This window comes from Carassius carassius, chromosome 27 (genome assembly GCF_963082965.1).
Source record: "Carassius carassius chromosome 27, fCarCar2.1, whole genome shotgun sequence".
Lineage (NCBI taxonomy): Eukaryota > Metazoa > Chordata > Actinopteri > Cypriniformes > Cyprinidae > Carassius > Carassius carassius.
The window spans coordinates 20934826-20959665 of NC_081781.1; the positions used below are offsets into that span (position 1 = coordinate 20934826).

At 37.3% G+C, this 24840-nt stretch overlaps 1 protein-coding gene across 1 annotated transcript; it reads left to right on the forward strand.

The window, feature by feature from the left end:
• Positions 1-21973: 21973 nt before the first annotated feature.
• On the forward strand, positions 21974-23939 carry jun (Jun proto-oncogene, AP-1 transcription factor subunit). The gene is made up of 2 exons (XM_059513113.1): positions 21974-22199; positions 22353-23939. The coding sequence occupies exon 2, from the start codon at positions 22357-22359 to the stop codon at positions 23260-23262; it is 906 nt and encodes a 301-aa protein (XP_059369096.1). The 5' UTR covers positions 21974-22199; positions 22353-22356; the 3' UTR covers positions 23263-23939.
• The last annotated feature ends 901 nt before the right edge of the window (positions 23940-24840 follow it).

Sequence of the window (24840 nt, forward strand, 5' to 3'; positions counted from 1 at the left end):
CTGTCTGTCAAAAGATGTTGGTAAGGACAAACAAACCATTGTAATGACTGAGATAATAAATAGAAACTCAAAGCTGATTAGATTGATTAACTGTGAACAAATAAAATGCCATTGTATGAAAAAATATTTTTGGACGCATCCAGTTGGACATTTTATTATCCCACCAGGAAATTAACACCAATATATATATATATATATATATATATATATATATATATATATATACACACTGAACCGTTTTTTTTTTTTTTTGGTTAAAATTAAAAAGATATGAGAAATGTGAGAAATGAAAAATGTGAAATTAAAAGAATGAGACAATGTAGTTTGACTGGTTCATCGGAAAAGACAAAATGTGGTGAAAAACAGAACTGAAACTCACCTTAAAATTCTCAAGCGAGATGCAAACAATCCCAGCAAGAGCTCAACACACATACATATATACACTGATTCACTTTGTGTAACATTGTGTAAACAGAGATGAATGATAAACTCAAGGCACACATTCCTGACATGCATTCCCTCGATGAACACCCAGAGTGCACACATGCACACACACACACACACACACACACACACACACACACACACACACACACACACACACACACACACACACACACACAAACTGCTCATTCACTCATTCATACTTCATTTACTCATTCATAATTCATTCATTAATTCATTCATTCTTCACCAGCAGAACACTGCTGCAGCTACAATAGTCTGAGACAAACTATTTCAAAAACATTTTTGAATATTTGTGTAAGTGTAGCAATGCTATCATAAATTTTGTTTCTTTAGCTCAAAAAAGCTTTTCACATGGATTCATTTGTGTATGCAAGATTTTAAAGAAAACAAACACAAAAAACCGTGATTGGTTTTATTAACTGAAAGCTGGGACTTCCATTCCTTCAGCTGCAATACTGACCGCTTAAGTTTCTTCCATGCAAGTGGTTCATCTCCTCTCCCTATAATTATGGTGACCCAGTAGTGCACAACACAATGAAATTAGCATAACATAACGGAAACAAGCCGCAACACAACAAAATTAGCACAACACAACAGAAACAAGCCACAGCACAGCAAAATCATTCATATGCATTGTGTTTTGGTGATTTCGTTGTGTTGTGCACTACTGGGCCACTATATTTAGTGTCAGTAACAAGACAAAAAGATACAAGCCGAGATTAAACAAGAAAACAATAAGCAAGCAATATGAGATAAAATAAATAAATAAAATAAATGTACTGCACTTAATCTTTATATACTTTTAAACAGCAATAAAAAAACAGAGATTTTAAATTTCTTCGCTATTAAGACAAAACAATAATACATTCTTTATTTGCAGCTACACACAACTTGCATAAACACAGAAATCTTTCCAGCCTATCACCTGTCATTTCTAACCCTAGGGCCTGCATTAAACACAGATTTATGAGCCCAGAGTTATGCAAACTAAGAGCAGCTATCCAATCACTCAATGCAAAACTGCACAACAACAGCCCAGAGATGGAAAAATCCAATCACTCTTTACTGAGAGATAGTTTGATTGTAGAAGATAAACCTGATACCTCCCTTTTGCTAAATGAAGTGCACTTTAGTGTACTTCTAAGGCCCAGACAGGCCTTATAGGCTCTTTATGCATTTTTTTCCACACTCCAAAAAAAAAAAAACCCCAGACAGCAAGCAGTTTCGGCCCAGAACCGGCCCACATCTGGCCCGTGTTAAATGGGCTGAAACTGCTTGCTGTCTGGGAAAGGATATAAAATGTGCTCAAATGTTTTAAATCAAGATATAAGCTGAAAGCAATATCAAATGATCAAAAATATTTAATAAATGAACATACAAGGAGTGTAAGCTGAAAAAAAAAAAACATTTCTTCAATGCCATGTGGGCATCCTCATATATCTGAATAATATATCCAATATTATATTCCCTTCCAGAAAGAGTCCCAGCTGAAATGTTTTTAATAAGTTATACAGTATGTGAACATTTAAGGCACACAAACAACAACAAAGCAATTTCTATTTCCAGCTGCTGTTCCAAGCTGCAGACGGCTGGTTAATGCTGAGCCCCGCTACATGGGGCCCACAGCGGCATCAGAGCCGAGAGAGAGAAGAGATCACATCACTAATGCACCACTTAATACAGTCTTAGAATAACACATATGTACTCACATGCCAAGCACAGTACCAACACACAGCCAGTCTTCCAGCTGAATGGACACTCAAGCCTTTAATGCCCAAGGGTGATGCCAGGGGCCACTGCAGAGCCACACCTGTCCCTCTCGGCCCCTTATCTATTGTGTTCAGATTAACCCAGACAGATGGCAGACTGGCAGTCGGCACATACTGTACACGCACATATACCACTGTGCTTGTTTGAATTTTGACTTCTATAATGACCAAAAGACAAAAGACTGGATTTAGTTTTCACAACCATTTTCTGACACATTATATAGGTTGTTGCTCCTGTGCCTTCAGGACTTAACACACAATACACACACACACACACATTAAAATGTGATGTTTATTAAATTAATGCTTTTTATCACATTTTAAGCTTCAAAATGATGATTACAGGGCTTTTTGACTGACATTATTATTGATTAATATGACTTTTTTATGTGGTTCCTTGCACAATATTTATTTATGTGCTCAAAACACTTTATCATAGTGCATGATTTTTAAATAAATACTAGTGCTGGGCAATGATAAAAAAATTTTTTTATCACGATTAATTGCATGATTTTTCTGTGATTAATTGCATTGTTATGCACTAAATTGGCCACTAAATAAGACTGGATTGTGCCCCATTGACTTTCATTGTATGGGGGAAAAAAATTACGTAAAGTTTGGAACAACACGAGGGTGAATAAATGATGAAAGGTTGCTCATTTTGGGATTAACTATACCTTTAGTTCACCCAAGAATAAAAATCTGCTGAAAATTTACCCTCAGGTCATCCAAGATGTAGAATTTGTTTCTTCATCTGAAAAGATTTGGAGAAATTTTGCATTATGTCAATTGCTCATCAGTGGATCCTCTGCAGTGAATGGGTGCCGTCAAAATGAGTCAAAACAGCTGGTTAAAAAAACATCACAATAATCCACAAGTAATCCACATGACTCCAGTCTATCATTTAACATCTTGTGAAGAATCCTCTATCTATAATGCTGCTTTACAGTAAAAAAAAATAAAATAAAAAAAGGAAAAAGTGTTTAGTATGAGTCAAGAGAAAAATATGCACAGATCAAACATTGTTTACAAGTGAAAACAATCCAAAGCAGATACAGACTTCCTCTCTGTGGAATTTGATCTGAGAAGACAACAGTCCTGAACGATGGATTTGTTTCTTAAAAACATGCAGGTTTTCACTACACAATATGTAAACTGATGGACTGGAGTCGTGTGGATTACTTGTGGAATATTGTGATGTTTTTATCAACTGTTTGGACTCTCATTCTGACAGCACCCATTCACTGCAGAGCATCCAGTGGTGAGCAACTGACGTAATGCTAAATTTCTTCAAATCTGTTTGATGAAGAAACTAAACTCATCTACAACTTAAATGACCTGAGGGTGTTCAAAATTTTAATTTTGCTGAATACACAATAAATGTTGATATGAAACAGTAAGCAGTCATATGCTAACCTGTTCAAGCTTTTGACATCATAATGATGGCAATTACTGAAGAGGTCTGCTTCTGCAGTCAGTTTCCATAAATAGTCTAGAGAGAAAGCGTGTGCTGAATGTGTAAATATGTCTAAATAGTACATATATCATATGGCAAGGGTGTGTATATGCATTTCTGTGTATGTCTTAGCATGAACTAACTGACAATAGTCACATAATGTCCAATAAGCCAGCCAACATCACTCCTGTGCAACACACAATAGATGGAATGCATCCAGATCAGGTCGCCGCTGGGTTTCATTGGGTTTCCAAGACACAATTAAGAACACGTAGCAACACAGATAAAGTCGAACTCTGTAATAAATGAATATGTGTTAAATGATACAGCCAGAAAGTTAGCCACTAAAAATGTTAACAATATTCACATCACAATAGTGCTTCAGTAGCAGTGAAAGGCACCGTTGTTTTAAAAACAAGGTTTTATGACAGTAAGAATGTCTCATTCTGCAAGGTGGGGCTGTTTGTATGTTCCTATGACTATAAGCAAGCTGTTCTAAGTCTGTTCTGTTTTGAATGGACAAGCCTTAAATACAGTGGTTGCTATATAGTTGTTTCCACCAAAATACCAATTATAATATTCTAAAATGAATAGATTTTAATATTTTCTGAAGAAATTGATGTTGCAGCTGGTTGTGTGGGTAAAGCCGTGGCTGTTAGGTGTTTTCAATTGTTTTTTAGAATATATATGCATTTTCCAAGGGTGTTGATGATGTCAGAATTTATAACATTTTTTAAAATAAAAAGTTATAAATGTCTTTTTAATTTGTATATATTTTATTGAAAATGTATTTAACTTTATGTATTATTATTATTTATTTAGTTTTGTTCTATTTTATTTATTTATTTATTTATTTATTCATTTATTTAGTTAGTTATTAATGTTTATTTTTATTTTTTACTTTATTATTATTTTATTTATTTATTTATTTTGCTGTGGACACCATTGTAAACATGATAAAATAAATGTATAGGCCTATCTTTCTGTTTATCCCTGTTGCCTACATACAGAAGGACAAAGCTTAGGATTGTTCTTCTGAGAAATAGGTGAGAGGAGATCATTGTACAAGACAGAGAACTCTCTCAGTGTTTATAGGGACGTCCTAAGCCAGAATGTGTGTCTGTGTGTGGAATAAAAGTGTGCTCCTCACCTCAACACTGTTTTCAAGTTCACTTCCAGGAGACAAAGACACCATTCTGCTGAGGAGAAGAAAAGAAGGGGGAGCAACGAGGAAAGAGGGGCCGAAGAGAAAGACAGTGGAACTTTCCAAATCATTTGAGTTTGGAATTTTGTTAGAAGGTGCTACATAGCTGCAAATATTTGTTGTTTCAGTCAGCATGGCAACCAGTACACAGTCCAGCGGTTTGATAATGAGACTTAACATTGAAACTGCTGCCTGAGATTCTTACACGCATACACACAACGTGAGAGGCTTGATTGTGAGAGATTTCAAGACTCCTCTTGCACGGTTTCTTTTTCTCTTGTTCTCTGGATTGCTCAGATTTCACTGATGGCATGCTCAAATGACAAATGTTGATTGACAACATCTCTCAGGTGAAACCAGTGACCAGAAATGGAAAAAAGAACAGAACAAACATCCTTCACTCAATTATTAATCTCTCTTGGCCTCTGGCCACTCAGGCACACACACACGCACATCCAACACTAAGGTGTATTTGAGAGTCTGTCCCTGGGAGTCTAAAGCCACTGAACCATTTATATTTCAAGCTAATCATTGAAGGGGCAAGCAGCTCAACAGTTACAATATTCTTATTAATATTACAAGACTAAATGAATTTAAAAAAAAAGTAATTTACAAAAAGTCATTTACTCACCCTATATCGTTGTTTTAAAAGCTGTATGACTTTCTTTCTCCTGCATAACAGAAAAATACATTTTGTAAGAAACTATTCAATTTGCACTTTTTTGAGATGTCAAAAATAAATGACAAAATAGGATCTTAAAGGAGCATAATAGATGTTTACACAAATTGTTTCTTTCATGAAGAATAGATACAAATTTTATTATTCATTCAAAACCTTGACATCTGCCCTTGTACTAGGGTATGAGAGGAGTAGTGTTTATAGACTATTTGATCCAAAAAACCTGGATGATTTCTTCAAACATTAAAAGTAAATGGTGTTTTACTGCCACTACAGAAACTGTAGTGAATTGTCTATAGGTACATCTTTAGAGCTTTGTAAAAATGCAAAAGGAGGCACATTTTTCCAATGAGCCTATGTTGCGACTGTCAGTGAAGAAAGACTGATTTCTTTACTGAAAGATATTTTCACAATGCATCAGAAGAAGCTTTTTTGGAAGCTTGAAAGCTTCATTCCCCATTAATGTAACTGGATGGAAAAGAGCAACCAGCATATTATTCAATCCTCCCCCCCTTCCTCAATAGAAAGAAATACAAACCATGAGGGTGAATAAATCTTAACTAAACATGTGGGTGAAATATCCTTTTAAATAAAATTGTCACACATAAGCATATGCTTAATTTCACAGAATTGGGAAAGTGGGTAAAATACATACAGAGAAAAGGAGAGGTTGAGAGAATAAAGAACACACAGGAGAAACGTAGATCTGGGAGGTTTATGTATGTTAGAAACAGATGCAGTGAAACAGGCATGAAATCTGATCACAGATCAATACTCAGCTCTGCTCCACAGAGACCAGAAAACATCAGATAGTGGCTTGTGGGGTGGAGCGGGGGTGTCTTAATGCCCTTGGCTTTGGTACATTGCGGGAGGTGCCCACAAATGCTTATCCAAGTTCTTAAAAGCGTGTTTTGTGCTTTGGGTGATGGACAAAATGGTGTAGCGATCTACTTCTGACATTTAAAAAAAAGAATCATAAATAAAAGCAAATGAAGAAAGAGAGAGAGAAAGAAACAAAAACAGATGTGAAAATGCCAAGTTAAAGCTTGGCTCCATATGCAATGTGGCTCACATCAATTCACCTATCATCTATAGCAGATGATGGACAAAACGTTGTGCACAAAGCCATTTGGGCTAATTACGTCATTAATTATTCATCAGTAGTTGACCAGATCGAAGGCAAACCAGAGCTGTACACATTAGACAGAGGAGAAGCATGATTATCTTTAATCATTGAATGCTTAGTGTCATAGTAAGATATGATGGTGGTCTTTTGTACCAGCCCTCTAAACCAAAATCAATTACATAAGTGGGCACACAGCAATAATTGAGTCACAGGATTCGTTAAATGGCCAAAAGTGTGCATGTGTGTTATGGATATGGTGGATGGTGTTATTTGATCACTCATATAATCATTTGTGAAAAGATACACTGTATTTGAGAAAAATACTCAAAAAATGGCTATGAAAGTTACACTTTGAGAAAAATGGAAAACATTGTTTCTGTTCTTGGACAGCTGGAAATTAGGACCAACTGTGATCATTTCTTTCTAAAATTATGAAACGAAACAAATTTCCCTCGCTAGTCTGAGGGAAAACTGCGAACCAGGAACAAGTATCACCATATTTTCACCCAAAGTACTATTAAGTAATGTTACAATGTAGATTCATTTGAAAGTAGCCTATGTATAAGTTTGCAAGAATGAGCAAGAATTTGCAAGAATAAGCACCTTGAATCCCTTCAGTAAATTAGTTGATCACATGACTGAATCAATTGTTTGCAAATGAGACCGATCTAGTTCAAACACTTAAAACGAACTTGAGTCAGTGGTGCGGTTCACTTGAGACTTTCACTTTATCTCCACTTTAACATATTACCCAAATATGTTTGGTTATAATAGAGTACATTTTTCAATAATTTTCAAATTTAAGCAAACTGGTTTCCCAAACACAGTGTAAATGGAAACTGGACTGAAACTAAAGTGGACGAAAAAGAGACATGAGTCAATTTCCAAGGTAAAGAGTAAAATCAAGTCTGTTCAGTCGGTTTGATTTCCTAGTGCGGTTTGTTTTATGTGAAAGCTGGTTGATTAACGTAGTTGCAGAGCCTCGGTCTTGAAGAAAATGAGATAGAAAATGTTACCAATGTAGTTATCCGAACTCAGTATGGTTTACAATTGATACGAAAGCAGTTAAAGGAAATCTGCTTTTCCTCCAGTTCACATTACTGACATATTTTCACAAACGCTGTTCTGTGCATCATAAGTTTTGGTAGCAAAACCAAAGGGACAAACACATGAGTAAAAACATGAAGTGTAAAACCCTTCCCATTTCTGGAGCTTTCCCCTCTTGAGTCATTACTCAGCAACAGCAGTAAACAGCTGCCACTAATGCTCACAGTGAAAGTCTAATACAGCATAATTCAGAGCCAAAATAATACAATACGAAAAGAAACCTAAGGGGGACAGCAAGAGGAAGTGTGTAGAATCAAACCTGCAAACCAACCAAGAGACTGAAGAAACAACCTGCAAGTTGGGCCATTAAAAAAAGACTTACGTGTGAAAACGCCCTAATAAACAATGACTCTATTTTTAGGCTGTAGGTTTCTAGAAAATTCTTCACTAGACTCTTTGAAGTGGTCTTGAAAGTCTCTTTAATCGTATGTCTGTTTGTCCATCTCGGTTTCTCATTGGACCGAGGACATGCACGTCCTTGTAGCTCTTGAACCACAGAGAGATAAAAACCGAAACTCTCTCCTTAGGTCATGCACTTATCCCTCACATCTTAAAGCCTGTAAATGTTCTAGCAAAAACCACCGAAACTGAGAAACACATTCACAGAAGCACACAAGCGCGAGAGAGAGATTTTCGCTCTGAGGTGGGGTCTGTCGAAGGTGCCTGCCACCATATGGGGTTAAATGGTGTGGAACAGGTTTGGCGCAGAGCGACACATTGTTGGGCACCTGTACAAACAGCACAGCCCATCTGAGCTCAGTGACTCGCTGCTGCCTAATAGCTATCGATCATACTCTTTCACCAGACACACACACACACACACACACACACACACATACACCTCTGTTAGAGGCTCTGACACAGGCTGGCAGTTAAAAAATCAAACAGGCCCTCTGAATTATAAAGGTAGCCAGTCTGTCAGATGTCAGATTTAAGCCCAAATGAGCGTCTGGATCTCAGCTGGACTTTTCCAGCTCAGTAGGCCTCTAGTCCAAAGAGAAGGAGGTAATGGGACTGGGGGAGGAGGTCAGGTTGAGAGAACATTCACCTGTAAGCATACGAACTGGATGGGGGCCAGTCGCAGAGGTCGTCAGATTCGGATTGGAGCGTTTGGCAGCCTCACAAAGCTCCACATTGTGGCCAAAAGAAACTGTTGTGTATGTGCGCGCATTTTAAATAGAGCCGTTGAAGTTTAAAATGCCACAAACATAAGGGTGTGGTGGATTTCACGTAAATACTAGTGGACATGTTCGGACTCATGAAGGAAATTAGCGAGACACATAACAGAGCAACATACAGACATGTACATTTAGACGTTACCCATTCTGGAGTAAAGCTATATGCTAAAAAAATTCCACTATTCTGGCAGTAACTGACAGGTATACAGGCCACCAAGAAAAATTATTTTCAAGGATTTGCTATTTGTTTTTTTTTTGTTTTTTTTGTCTTTTCCTGTATTTTGTGTCTCTCTCTTTTCTTTTCTTTTTCTTTTTTAACCCATAGAAAAAAACATTAAAAACATTAACACTCTTTAAAACATGATTTGTCTTCCACAGAAGAAAGTCAGAATGCCATACAGGTCTGAAACATAATTATAATTCCTTTACTTCAAAACATAATCTTAAACATTTTTTTCTTTCAGTAGTTTTGGCTTCTTAAGTGAAATAATTTTAGGGCATTTATTTATTAATGTGTTTAATTAATTCATTATTTTTTAGACGAAACTGATCAAAAACACCATTACCCTAAAGTCTAATTGCCTCTCCACATTTCCTTGAGATCCTGATGTCATAAAACATTTCCTAGCATAAGTTACAGCTCAATGAATGCATCACTGAACCGAAACAATCAACGAGAAACAGAAGTCCACAGCGTAACCCTGAGCCTCGATTAATCAGGATGTTTTAATGACAATTAATTGACAGCACTAATAAACTCACTCTCGCTCACCTCCTCTACGCCTCCGGGGAATCACTGCCTGCTTTATAGCTTTATTAATTAAAAAAAGCCTGCTGAGATAACTCCCAACATGTCACCAAACAGAGATGAACGGCAGCTCGCAGACGTTTTCTCTCGACCTGATGGAGAAGGGCGTATGCTGATGGATGAAAAGTCCTGCTGTCAGACAATACTGATAATGTAACACCACTGTCTGGGGCTATAAAGAGACATGAAGGTGACAAGCTGTAGCGCATCCATCCTGGCAATCCACACACACGCCAATGGCCAAATGATTTGACATAATATTTCAACCTTTTATGTCGCACAATGAATCAGAGATAAAAGGCTGAGATGACGTTTAAATCTGCTTTTTACAATATCTCACTGACATTGACAATTATAAGAAGTCCCAAGAATCCATTTCAAGATCTAAAATATGATCGGGTGTTTAAAACACTTATGTCAGATCATACTTTAACTGGTGAAGAGAAGTCTGCGGGGTCTATAAACCATGAAAAGAAATGTACTCTCAGCTCACTTGATTTTCATTTTAGTGCTTCAGAAAAAAGTCACGGTAAAATAACTCACAGAGCAATAAGGCGCAATCCACTGAGGTAATGCTGACCTTTAGACGTGGCAATTCTGTTCCAGATCTTTCTAAAATGACACCACCATTAACGCGCTATAATCGGCCTGTTTAAAAAGAGTCGGGCGACTCGGACCAGGACCGCTTGTAAGTTATGCTTCAAGGGTATCATCAAACACTGAAATAAAACAAACAACACATAGAGGGAATTAAAAAGTCATTTATTGCTAATTTGGTACTTTAGCAGATTGGTTGACAACTTGACACAATCAATGGCAGAGAAAGAGTCCTATTGGTTCAAATGGGAAAAACTGTTATACTAGTCGTTATGTTGTTTATGTTAATAAGACAGGTTTGGCATCGTGGGTCATTATAATCAGTTCAGGGTCATGGCTGCAGTCAACACAAAGAGTCGTTTCAACTGGGTGGAGGTGGCACACGTCACTTTGTGCGATGGGAACATTTGTCGCGCGTAGCGTAAACAATGCAAGTGCTTTGACAAATTGAATGAGGGTGAGTTGAGGTGCTAATTTCAGCCACAGGGTATGCTTAATTCAGCTGTTTATTTGAGCCCCCTTTGCTCAAATGAGTCAATCAGTTTGTCACTCTCTGCTACTCAATTAACACGTAGAGCTGTCTAGGTTTGTGTTACTTGAGGTTGGTGACACAGCTCTGACTGAAACACTGACATTTTAAGAATTTGTGCTTTTTGTAAAGTAGAAGAAACAACAGTGTTAACAAATTTTTTCCAGTTGAAATGCTGATGAAGGGACGAAATGGTAAATTAGAAAATCTGCTGAGACAGCAAATCTTCTGAGACAAGGTGATGGACTAACCTTTATTAATCCCTGTGCTTTTATGTTACTGTAACAGAGACTAGAAATAACCATTCTGTATTTGGAAAATCTTTGTAATTATAAGTTTGTCTCGATGAAGTAGCAATTTATTGTATTTAAAATATCTGAACTTTAAATATAATATCAAATAACGTACTAAAATTACAATTGTTAACAAAACTAAAATCAAGAACTGTACATGTGCAGTAGTATGTGAGTACTGTATGTGACATCTTACATCTTCTAAAAGCTGACTAAATAAGCTTTCCATTGATGTATGGTTAATTAGGATTGGACATAATATTTGGCCGAGATACAACTATTTGAAAATCTGGAATCTGAGGGTGCAAAAAATATCAAAATATTGAGAAAATCACCTTTAAATGTGTCCAAATGAAGTCTTTAGCAATACGTGTTACTAGTCAAAAATTAAGTTTTGATATATTTACGGTAGAAAATGTACAAATATCTTCATGGAACATGATACTCATTATCCTAATGATTTTGGCATAAAAGAAAAATTGTTAATTTTTACCCATACAATGTTTTTTTGGGGCTCTTGCTACAAATATACCCCAGTGACTTAAGACTGGTTTTGTGCTCCAGGGTCACTTTTAATATGACATCTTTTTTTTTACGATGTTAACTCTTATTAAAGTCCACTTAATAAGAAACATAGTTAAGAAAGTCAACACCTTTACATATATATACACACACACACACACACACACACACACACATACACACACACACAGTAACACTTTATTGTAAGGTGACCTTCACATACATGTTACATGTACTTACTATTGTAATAACAATAAATTATGCATAAATTCATGCAAGTAACTCCTAACCCTAATCATACAGTAAGAACATGCAATTCACTAATATTACTCAGTACTTAAATGCATAATTACACTGTAACAAGGGCACCTTCAAATAATGTGTAACCAAATATACTTTTATGATTTAAATACTCTACAAGTGCACATTCAATACAATTAAGCGCCCATATTTTTTCACAAATGACTCTCTGTCATGACAGTAGTTGACCTTCAAGGTAGGTAACGTTTATGTTAATGCCTGCTACAGCATCCAGAAAATCCTTGCCAATTCAGAGATGGCATTTTCCCCCTCTGATGTTAAACCGAATATTTTAAATGCAACTTCGGGGGAAAGAAAAGTGGTGTGCAAATACATATGCTGTGAAACGCACCAGTGCTTGAAGTTATGTTTCAGGCCTAGCATTTACACAGGAAACATTCAGAATACTCAGTAAAATCATTTAGTATGTAGGCAAATGCAAGCTCACACATTGCCAAGCTGGTGAACTTGACCACAGTTTGAGCATTTAGGAAGTTTAAACTTAAGCCTAGTGATGTTGGCCGCTCATGCCCTGTCACTTTTTGATACAGACGTGCTGAGGACAGCCGAGCGTTGGATTGGCACGTCCTCTCACACTCAAAGAAGTGCTGTGTGACATGCTGAGAAACAGCTGTCCGGTCTCCTTCATAACAGTGCCTTTAATTATGTCTGACCTACAGAGAAAAGCAGAAACCCGCCAAGACCTCAACAGAGCACAGCGCAGTCACTTTCCCCAAAAACACCAACCGACAATTTTATAATTCAAAGGAACAAGCTGGAACAGCAAATGAATATTAAGACTTGGTACGATGTTTTCACAACTGCTTTCCTGTTATTATTTTTTGAGTTGTTGTAAAAGCTATAAAAAAAAACATTATGTCCACAAGGACGCAGCTGGATGAGAAAACAACCCATAAAGGAACCTGCTTCTTTTTTTTTCTCCGTCAGCAGCTGAAACAACAGCAGTTCTTGGAGGGAAAGCCTTTGTGTTATTGGTAATCATTTTGACACCCAGCCAAGCAAAAGAAACTGAACCATGCGTCATATAGTCCCAACCTCCAACCTACACACCAGCGGCCCTCTCCCTCGGCACAAGACCATGAGCCCACAAAGACTCGAGAGAATACACTCGCTTTGACTAAAACGAGGCATTGTGCAGCCAAAGATGACGTTTCTTTATAAAACCAGAGATTTCTCAAAGAAAAAACCCAAGGTAGCAAATGTATCTGATACATATAGGCATACTTCTGCAGTTGATTGATTATATTTAGAAATGGGAACATTTGTTTTATATTAAAAGTTCTCTGAATTGTTATGTTTAGATATGCAAATGACTCATTATCTATATGCATACATTTGCATATTATTCCAGAACAGAAATCTCAACTAAAGTCAGGTTCAGAATTCTTTAATATATATCGTGACAGATTGCTGTATTGTCTCAGACCAAGCGACATGTGAACCGATTGTCTTTTAATATTTACTGAAAGCATGAAATGAACATGAATGATCATCATAACATAATTTTTCTACTTTCCCATCTGATTTGCTTGTCGGGAAAGATGGTTGATTCTGCGTTTTGATTGGTCAGATCGCCTGTCAATCAAGCACTTTGCAAATGATCAACTCAGTGGTCTTTTTTTTCAGAATTGTGAGTTTTTTCTCTTTTTTCTTAGAATTCTCAGCAAGAAAAAAAGACAATTGTGAGATAAAAAGTCACAATTTATGATTTATCCCATGGAGGAAACAGACTTCCATAGCTGAAGTGATTACAGCCACAGTGTTCACATATGAGTGGTCCTGGAGAACTAGGGCTTCCAAACAATGAGTTATAGACAAGTGTGTGTGTTACTGGGTGAAAAAAGGGTTGGGGGTTGGTGGTGTGTCCTCACTGTGTGACAGAAAATGCTCAGGAAGTTCACTCCTGTCACGTGGGCTTTAGGTTTTTCTGGAAAGAACAAACGAACACAATGGCGTTCCACTGAAACTGTTTTGAAGGCAACGGATTTCCTGCCCTGTAGTTATAGTAAGGATAGCCATACATAGATTGTATATGAGCGTGAGTGTGTGCACAAACAGATAATGAAATTGATAGAAGGCTAGTGCTGAACAACTAAAAGTCAAACACAACATTCTGTCTTATCAGAGTTAGCCTGAGCATAAACAGGCTCTGTTGATAGGAACAAGAACACAGGATGGCGTAGGTGGCAAAAAGAAGAGGAGAGAGGGGAAGAGAGTCCATATTCTGCACAAACACAATGGCACGGGTCACACCCCCACTTGTGCCGGTTTAATTCAGCTGGGCTGCACAGAAGAATATGAACAAGAAGAAAAAAACATCAGAATAACAGCACAGAATGTGTTTTACAGTATGAAGGTCAATGAAAAATAAGAGTGCCCATGATAAAGAAAAGGACAAATCTAGTATAAAACACATGTTCCAGGTTACTCTTTGTAATTTTTTAATACTCTTTGTAAAAAAATAAAAAAAATAAAATAAAATAAAAAAAATTACAAATTCTAATTATTGGATATCTGGTATTTCATTGGCCTTTATTTTATATTAATTTAACTTTTTTATTATTTTATTGTTATGTTTTCTTTCTTTCTTTTATTTCATTTTTTCTTTTGTATGTTGGCAGCAAATGACTTACTAAAATATTAATGTGCTGTGTACTACAGACATCTGCAACCCTGTACAGTAACAAGGGTCTTATATATATATATATATATATATATATATATATATATATATATATATATATATATATATATATATATATAAATGAGATTTCCATTGATGTATGGTTTGTTAGGACAGGACAATATTTGGCTAATAACTATTTGAAAATCTGGAATCTGAGGGTGCACAAAATCTAAATATTGAGAAAATAGCCTTTAAAGTTCTCCAAATGAAGTTCTTAGCAATGCATATTACTAATCAAAAATTAAGTTTTGATATATATGCAGTAGGACATTTACAAAATATCTTCATGTAACATGATCTTTACTTAGCATCCTAATGATTTTTGGCATAGAAGAAAAAAACGATAATTTTGACCCGTGTATTGTTGGCTATTGCTACAAATATACCCGTGCTACTTCTGACTGATTTTGTGCTTACACACTTACACATACACAAACATTCATATATACGTATATTATAATTATTACGATTATTCCTGACTATTTTTCTTTTACAGAATATATGAGGATAGTACAACCCTACTATTTTTTACTTGAAGGAACTTAGCAATTTAAAAAGTCACTGCATAAATATGAATTGCATTTTTTATTTATTTATTGAGTACATTACCACATATATGTGAACCAACCAATATTTTTTTCTGTTTAGTTTTTTTCTTTTTTGGAATGAAAGTTGGACTAGGCACAGTGTAAATACAGAGTTTAGGACTCAGACAACCTCAGTGAAACCACAAAATCCTGGACATCACAAAATAACAAGCGAGCCGTATCCCCACTTCCACCCATGGCAGAAGGAGATGTTATCATACACCACATTAGCTCAGCTAGTGTCTCATACCACTGCCAACTATGTGGTGGGCACAACGACTGCTAGAGTTAAGCTGTGGGTCTGTGCGAGTGTTTTGTCAGTCCCTAGTAAAGAAGTACAAAAAATAGAGATTTCAAACCACAGTCCACCAAATGTCCGCCTGGAAAACAATCCATTTAATTTTTCGTAAAGACTGTCCTAAACTCCATGTCAGAATAAGTACTAAACCATGTGAGAAGCATTTAGTGGAGACACTACACATCATCAATGGGTAGTCAAAATGAAATACTTTTAGGGAAGTGTTATATTTATTTTATTTGACCTTTTATAAATGTAGTTAAAAATCAGGAAATTTTAAACCAGTTAATAAAGGATAAAAGGTGATTGAAAGTTGCAAAAAAAAAAAATAATTATTTCTAATTTAAAGAAGCTAAACTAATAGAAATATATCAATAATTTATATTTACACATATATTGAAATATTGACTTTAACTTAAAATCTTTATATTGAAACATAATGCGTATGGACATGTTAAGGATAAATGACATTTTATTTTCCATTTTATGACTGCAGTGGTCCATCTTTTCGTGCAAGGTTTTATTGTCTGCGATTTAAGCATTAAGTAAAAACACTGAACATGGAAGCAGCGTTCAGCTTTATCTCCCTCTCCACCTGCTCCAGTTTGTGTTTTGTTTTTTCCCAAGGAAATGGTTATGAATGAAAAGCCACATGCCTTCATAATCAGCTTGCTTTATCAATCTTTCATTCACTGTAATTCAAAATTAGAGGAGTTTATGAATAGATGAATGAGAAGTTCTATCAATATTTCAGTTGGTTTAAAGTCACAGTCATGAACAAACATGCATCTCGAAACATCTCTGCCTTTGTCCCGATGGAATGTGTTATAAAACACATAAAAAAATTAATTAAAAAATGATTGAGAGTGAGGTAAGATTTAGACCAAAACTGTCAACGAGAGGCTCGACAAAGCAACCTGAGGTGAGAGATGACTTTCCAAAACTGGTTTAGATGACCAGTCTCTTATCAGCTACTAACTTGGAAATATAGTGTCCTACAAAGACAAAACTCACTATGCATTTTGTGAAAATTGAATTTCTAGGTCTCTTGTGATTTGACAGGTTTGGCTCAAATTTGCTCAGATTCAGAGGAATGGAGTGTGAAAATTGGTATCAAATCAATAACAAACTCAATTAAAAAACCTTTATGCCATTTTCTTCTGTTTCAGTGTTGGCATACTAACTGTTGAGTGGTTTCTAAGGTGTCGCAAGGTTATTTTAGCATTATAGTCTATATCTTGAAATAGATTTTGAGTTTCATGTATTTACATTTTTTATTTATATTTATTTCTGTATTTCAGTCACTTTTATTTTAACAGTAATTTTGTTATGTTTTTGTCATTTTATTACTTTTTTTTTAAATGTCCAGTTATTATAACATTTTTGTTTATTTCTTTTCAGTACTTAAATTTAAACTAAAGAAATATGAGAAATATTGCCTTGGCAATAAATGTTTAATTTGTTTTTATATTTTAAGTTCATGCTTATTTTATTAAAAGCAATTATGTATATATATATGTGTGTGTGTGTGTTTGCGCGCGTGTGTGTGTAAATATATATATATATATATATATATATATATATATATATATATATATATATATATATATATATATATATATATATATATATATATATATTGTGTATATACTTTTTTTGGTAAAATAATAATCCTGGGTTGAAGTTGGAAAAATGTCAAAGACCAAAATCACAAGTCCATCCTACAATGTCTATTTCTATCATTTTATTATGGGTGAGAAGTGAAAATCATAAGTCTTAAAAAGTAATAGGAAATTTCTACTCGACAAGCTGCAAACTTTAATGTTTCATTTGTGTCTGTAGCTCAATCGATTTAGGACAAACCCATGACCCTAATCATGAGCAATAAAGGAAGCGTCCCTAAAAATTAAGATATTACTGAGCCGTGATCCATAAAAGCCCTACGACCCCCACAGGCTTACCTGCCCAGTGTGCTCTTTGAGTCTGTCCCGCTAGCGCCAGTGCTCTGATTTAGTCTGAATCTGAGGCAGGAGACGGCGTTAAGATGGCTGTGGACTCCTGACAATGGCTTGGATATGACAGGATTACTCTGTGACCTTTGCCCAGCCCTCCATTAGGACCCTAGTCATTTCTGAACATGGGCTCGAGGGCAATGAACTACAGAACACTAATTACAGACACACAGTGACAGGCCTGGGACCACAATGGGCTTTTATGAGGGATCGGACAGACTGGCATTAAAACAGAGCAGGGCGCAGCGGGGCAGAGGACATGACCGGGCAGCTGCTCCTCAAGCTCCGCTCGGCTCAGATATAACATGATTCACGAACTTAAATGCACAGTGGCTCTGGTGCTAAACGGTTCATTTATATATAATAACTATTATATTATTATATCATTTTACCTGAATATTCTCTTGAAGCAACTGCTAAGAAGAAAAAAACAAACACTGCAACGAGTTCACAGGTCTAATGTTAATAATCTCTAAAACGTTAAAAACTGGGACTCAAGATGACAGTTTGTTTGTGTGAAATGAGACTCAGTACATCCGTCAAGAGATGCAAGCCACATAAAAATAGCACCGGTGTCCTGAAAATATATGTTATCATGATAAGAAGTCTGATTTTCCTACACAGCCTCAATCCAAATAGTAATTATTTTTTATCTTTGCAAGTTGGTTACTTCGTATGAATTTGTAGAATCTCATTCGCATGATTTTCAGGTTGGACACATGGACGATGGTTAGGAAATGTCAGACTGCTGAATGAACCGACTGACCAATTATAATTGATTATTCCACTGCACCTGGTAATAGTAATTAATATAATTAATAGTTTACATATCCTGGAAACACTTTACAATAAGGATTCATATGTTAAATATATTAGTTAACATCAACTAACAATGAACAATACTTCAACAGCATTTATTAGTCATAGTTAATTTAAATATTTACTAATGCAATTTAAAATGAAAAGTCGCATATGTTAATGTACTGTGAACTAACGTGAACGAACAATGTACAAATGTATTTTTAGCTAACATTGACAAAGACTTAAATATTGTAAATATATATATATATATATATATATATATATATATATATATATACACATACATACACATTGTTTAGTGACAAATGAGACAACACCAATATCTTTTGTAAAACAATATCATATTTCTAAGTAAAAATTAAGAAAACGGATCAAAATACCTATCAAAAAAGGAATATTAGGTGTGCAAATAAAACATTATAACAAGAATGCACGTAGCATTTAATTACAATACTTTTGGATTTATTTCCTGACCAAGAACAGAATGTAACTGGATGTTACATGTGACCCTGGGGCACAAAACCAGTCTTAAGTCACTGGGGAATATTTTTAGCAATAGCAAAAAAAAAACACACATTGTTCGGGTCAAATTTATTGCTTTTTGTTTTATGCCAAAAATCATTAGGATATTAAGTAAAGATCATGTTCCATGAAGATATTTTGTAAATTTCCTACCGTAAATATATCAAAACTTAATTTTTGATTAGTAACATGCATTGCTAAAAACTTAATTTGGACAAATTTAAAGGTGATTTTCTCATTATTTAGAATTCTTTGCACCCTCCGATTTTTTTAGTTATATCTCTGCCAAATATGGTCCGATCCTAACAAACCACACATCAATGGAAAGATTATTCATTCAGCTTTCAGATTATGTCTAAATCTCAATTTCGAAAAATTGCCAAATAAACCCCAGGGTAACATATATGGACGAACAAGTTCTAGTAAAACAAAATGTTCCCATTCTACTAATGGTAATGGAAAACACGGCTGATTTAGAAAGTCTAGCGAACACACCCTTTAACAAAACTAAACTCTTTTTAACATGATTAACAACACAGCAAATTACAGCTGAGTGAACATGTATGTTTGTATGAATCCGGCGCTATGTGTTCAGTTTTCACAAATTCAGCATGTGGCGGAGGGCAATTACTACAACACCGTCTCAGAGGAGGGTGACTGAGCCATATTTACACAAGACCCTCCTCACAGACGGACGGACCACTGCCGAGATGACTGAGCGGCCAGAGGCTAAGTTACTGCAAATAACCACAGGCTGCATGTCAAAGAAAACACACCATGCACAGTCCATGGATATCTGATATTAACCCAACAGCCATATTAAAGACTACAGTATATACACTGATGTATAAAGAATTGCTTTTTCCATGGGTGCAAGGGCACCATCCATGTACCAGCCTCTACCTGGGTGGCTCAGAAACTGAAAGATATAAGCAGTAATGACATAAACATTAGGATTCTTGTATATACAGAAAAATGTATATAAAACTATAGAACATTTATGTAAGAGTTACTGTCTACACTATAGATGTAACTGCTCTACACTGCAGTTCTAGTATAGTTTATGTCCAGTAAAGCAGGTGATAGTGACGAACTGTCACTTTAAGATGAACAGTATAGACTGGATGAAACTGTACACATCAGGCTTAAAAAGGAAATCATAATATACCTAACATGTAACAAAGTAGACTAGTAAGAAAGGTGACGAGGAAAGCTAAAAAAGGAAAGAGGCGAGCAAAGAGGAACTGGTTTCACAGGCAAGCTGCAGTTTCTACGTCTGGTCTGGTTTGGTGGTGCTGCCCAAACAAGTTTCTGTGTAGTACAAAAACAAAGATGACTTCTCTCTGTCATAACTCTGGACATCCCCTGTCGACTGCATTAGTGATGCAGACATGTGTTGTGATCAGAAAGAGGATGCAGGATGCTTCGATCTGGTCATGACCTTTAATTTACAATAAAACCCTCATCTGACCTTTGTGCATTTGAACTCGGCCTATGAATGATAAAAGATTTTTAAAAACCCAATAGAAATTCCAATAAATCTGACCGTAAATATAGCATAATTTATCCAAAAGCCACATCTAATTCCTCTGATTCATGAAAACTGAAGTACAAATTGATATGAAATTTAAATAAAATTGTAAAAATTTATAAATAAAAAGAAATCTAAACATTAAATTATTAATATTTACGTTCATTATATATATATATATATATATATATATAAAATATTATTTGTATCTTAGATTTGCTCTAAATGCACAGTATGTTCACTAAAATAAGGAATTATATTCTAACAAAACGGATGTTTTATGTTGAATTTGAATAGAAATAATATCAGAGTATCAATGTATCCATATATTTGGACAAAATAAATATAGTGAGTTTTAACTAAACTAAAGAGAACAAGTATAGTCTGTGCATTAAAGTCAATAATTTGTTTTGAGTGACGCTTAATGTCATTTTTACGTGCTCGACCACTTGATCTGTCGCAACCAAGTGAAACGTGCCAGAGACAATCATCAAGAGGTCAGTAAAAACGATCTTATCCCTGTTTTATATATGCACTATCGCTCAGAATGCTTTCCTAAATGAAATTGTAGAATCAGAGATAGTTTTATGTAATTAGTTACAGTAACAATTAAATCTAGAAACATACAACCTCCATCGCATTGCTAAATGCAAGTAAACGTGTAATTTCATATTTGCATAGGCTTAAAAAAACTCATGAAAACCAACTGAAAATATCCCAAAGTAAAATGAATCATTCTTTGGTGTCACTTAGCGATTGTCACGCTGAATTCGATCAGTTTGCTGTTCTGGTTTGAACAGTGACGTTTGAGACGGGTGTGTGTACTTTTGAGAGGATCTCTAGGGACTGTCACGGAGACGGCCGATGGACCTTGTGGCACGCTGTCACTCCACAATAAGACACGCCCCTTTTCAAAACCATTGGCCGACGGAACAAATGTGCTTTGCCATGAACCACCAGACTATTGCCCTGTTTTTTTTCGCGCCACATGAGCGTGTATCTTAACTTGTCTAAACAACTCCCATTTATATCAAAGCTGACAGTTCACATGTTATTACGGGACGGACAGCTGAGTCTTGTGAAACTCACGAGTGAAATTGCCCAACTCCCAAACGCACGCACTCACTTCTTCTCAAACAAGACCTCGTGACGTCTATTAAAGTGAAAGTTTGCGTTACAAAAGTAGCACGCTATATAGATCTCGGCTTCTTTGTATCCCACCACGGTCTAAAACAGCTAACGTTAAGCGGGTAACCAGATATTCAAAAACAATACGTAATCCCACAATGCACCGCATCGTCGATTTACAGCATTACCTCATCCCATCAGCCACCGCGAGAAGAGGGTGGTCGTCAAGGGCAACGAGCCTTATCTGAAATTGCGGAACGCCCAGTAAATCGCCTCCAGCCAATAAGAGACGGCGCGCATGACATCATTGCTATTTTTAGTGGGGCAGCGGTAGCAGATAAGGTTTGCGTCCACGCTGGAGAAGCTCAGAGTATACAGAACTCGCCTCAGTGAAACATCTAGACAACACAGCTTGAGCTAAAATAAACAAGAACACTTTTCGGCTCAGCGCTGTTTATCCACTGGCATCTTTGAGCTGCGCGGCGGTGGAAGAAGACCGCTCTGTCCGCCAGAAGAAGAAGAAGAGCTCGGGACGCTGCGCGAGAACTTTTACGCAGTAAGTTTCTCGCGGGACGGGGAGTTTACGAACTTAGCAATCCCTCTCGCTTTTGTCTCTAAAAGCGCGGCGCTCGTTTCTGAAAGTGGACATTGCTTGAGTTTGCGAGACTACTTTTGAACTAAAAAGTTTCGTTTTCTCTTCTATGTCTAGCAAGATGGAAACTACTTTCTACGATGACTCTCTAAACAGCGCTTTCTCTCAGCATGACAGCGCTGCTTTTGGATACAACCACAAGGCTCTGAAACGCAGCATGACGCTGAATCTGACCGACCCATCCGGCAACCTGAAGCCCCACCTGAGGGCCAAAGCCAACGACATCCTCACCTCCCCGGACGTGGGGCTGCTCAAACTGGCTTCTCCGGAGCTGGAGCGGCTCATCATCCAGTCCAGCAACGGCATGATCACCACGACGCCGACTCCGACCCAGTTTCTGTGTCCCAAGAACGTGACGGACGAACAGGAGGGCTTCGCGGAGGGCTTCGTGAGGGCACTGGCCGAGCTACATCACCAGCACATGCCCAACGTCACCTCGGCTCCCCAAACAACCATCAACAACAGCATGGCACCCGTTTCGTCCATGGCAGGCGGCGCGGTGTACAGTTCCTCCATGCGCTCCGACCCGCCCGTGTACGCGGACCTGAACACTTTCAACCCCGCCATCAGCACCGCCAACCCCGCGATGAACTACACCAGTGCCCCGCCGCAGCACACCGTCCAGCACCCGCGGCTTCAGGCGCTGAAGGAGGAGCCCCAAACGGTGCCCGAGATGCCCGGCGAGACGCCACCTCTCTCCCCCATCGACATGGAGAGCCAGGAGCGGATTAAAGCCGAGAGGAAGCGCATGAGGAACCGGATCGCCGCGTCGAAATGCCGGAAGAGGAAACTGGAAAGGATCTCCCGGCTGGAGGATAAAGTCAAGAACCTGAAGTCCCAGAACTCCGAGCTGGCGTCCACCGCGAACATGCTGCGCGAGCAAGTGGCCCAGCTCAAGCAAAAAGTCATGAACCACGTCAACAGCGGCTGCCAGCTTATGTTGACGCAACAGCTGCAGACGTTCTGAGAAGAACCGAAGGACATTTGAGTTCACTTTAATAGACGCAAGGGACAAGGTTAAGGGGCGAGATGTCTGCAAGCCCGCGCGACTGCTGGCATTAGCCCGCTCGGACCGGCCGCGTGCCGTAAAAGGATGTCCTGACTGAACTTTTGGGGAGTGCAAAACTTCACGAACTCGGTCCGACAGAGACAGCGACAGAGTGCATGAGACTCACTCTGTTACACGCTTTACTTTCTGACGAGAAAAGAGACTTCTCCTTGTTCACTTAGACCAGGTTGTGCATGGACCCATACGCTTCAGAGGAGCGCTCAGTATTATAGGAGTAAACCGTGGACGTGACTGCCGTACAATAGGGATATAAATGTCTGGCTCACCAAACAGGAAGTTGTGTCCGCTAAACTTTTGATAAAAGCTGCCTGACTTCTGAGTTACATGTTGTACTTTTTGTTCTTAAACTGAATGGAATTGACTTTTTCTTTGAGTTAGTCCCAACTTCAGCAGTTTCTTTTTCCGAAAAAGTTCATTAATGAGGTTTCACTCATTGTTATATGTAAATAAGATCAACCACGAGTACTTAAGTTTACCATTTGTAAAGTACAATATAATTTTCTATGTTTGTTTTCTGATCACCTCAGAAACTAATCAATATTTATGAACTGTAATAAAGTATGTGAAACGAAAAACTGTCTCTGTTGTCCTAATGGAGTCCGGGTGTGTGTATGTGTGTGTGTGTGTGTGTGTGTTCACCAAGACAGACTAGTAGTCAGGGACGTGGGAACTATATTGTGGGAGGGGGGGTCGGGATTCTTGGGGGGGGGGGGGGGGGGGTTGGTGTAGGCCTATAGTAGGCTGTGTTATGTATCCTGATTGACTTTATGATTAGTTAAATCTGTTTTGCACGTGCATCGCCACAGAGTTAACCATTTCAGACAGTACAGGACAGCCTCTGTCTCGTTCACTTCACGTCTGTGGGCGTTACGCACAGCTCAGTGTGGCCCAGGCACGGCGCCAGGATTCCAGTTTTGGATGGGCCAGACCAATTGTGGGTGGGCCTTAAAAAAAACACGTTATCCAATCACTGCTTAACCTAATAAAGAATATTGACTAATGTAGCCTACTGTTATATTATCTGTGTGTATACATCATATAGATTTTAATAGTTTGATGCTCTTTAAATATTTTGTTGTATTGTTAAAAGTTGCGGTGCATAGGACAGACCTATCCGCGATAGCCATCCATGGTTCTGACCAAAGAAGAGGCTTTGGAATCTCCATTACTCATGAAACGCAACATACCTGGGCTGCGTTTCCCGATAACATTGTCTCTTAACGCGATACGAAGACTCTTAAGGTATAACTTAACTAAAGGTATACTACCACTAAAGGTATATCATTGCTAGGCGTCTTCAGTGCTATCATCCAATCGCCCTCTTAGCAACGGCGCTGTTTTTCGGTAAAACATGATTTTGACGACTTCATTAAGTTGTGTTTTATAGAAAACTCTTTTCAAAAGTAATTCGTTTAGTATAAATTGTATTTTAATTTTGATCAATGTTTTATCAACCAATTGCCCGTATTTAATAAA

Bases quoted from the DNA above. Each gene is read 5' to 3' on its own strand.
- jun (XM_059513113.1), top strand. From the start codon at position 22,357: ATGGAAACTACTTTCTACGATGACTCTCTAAACAGCGCTTTCTCTCAG.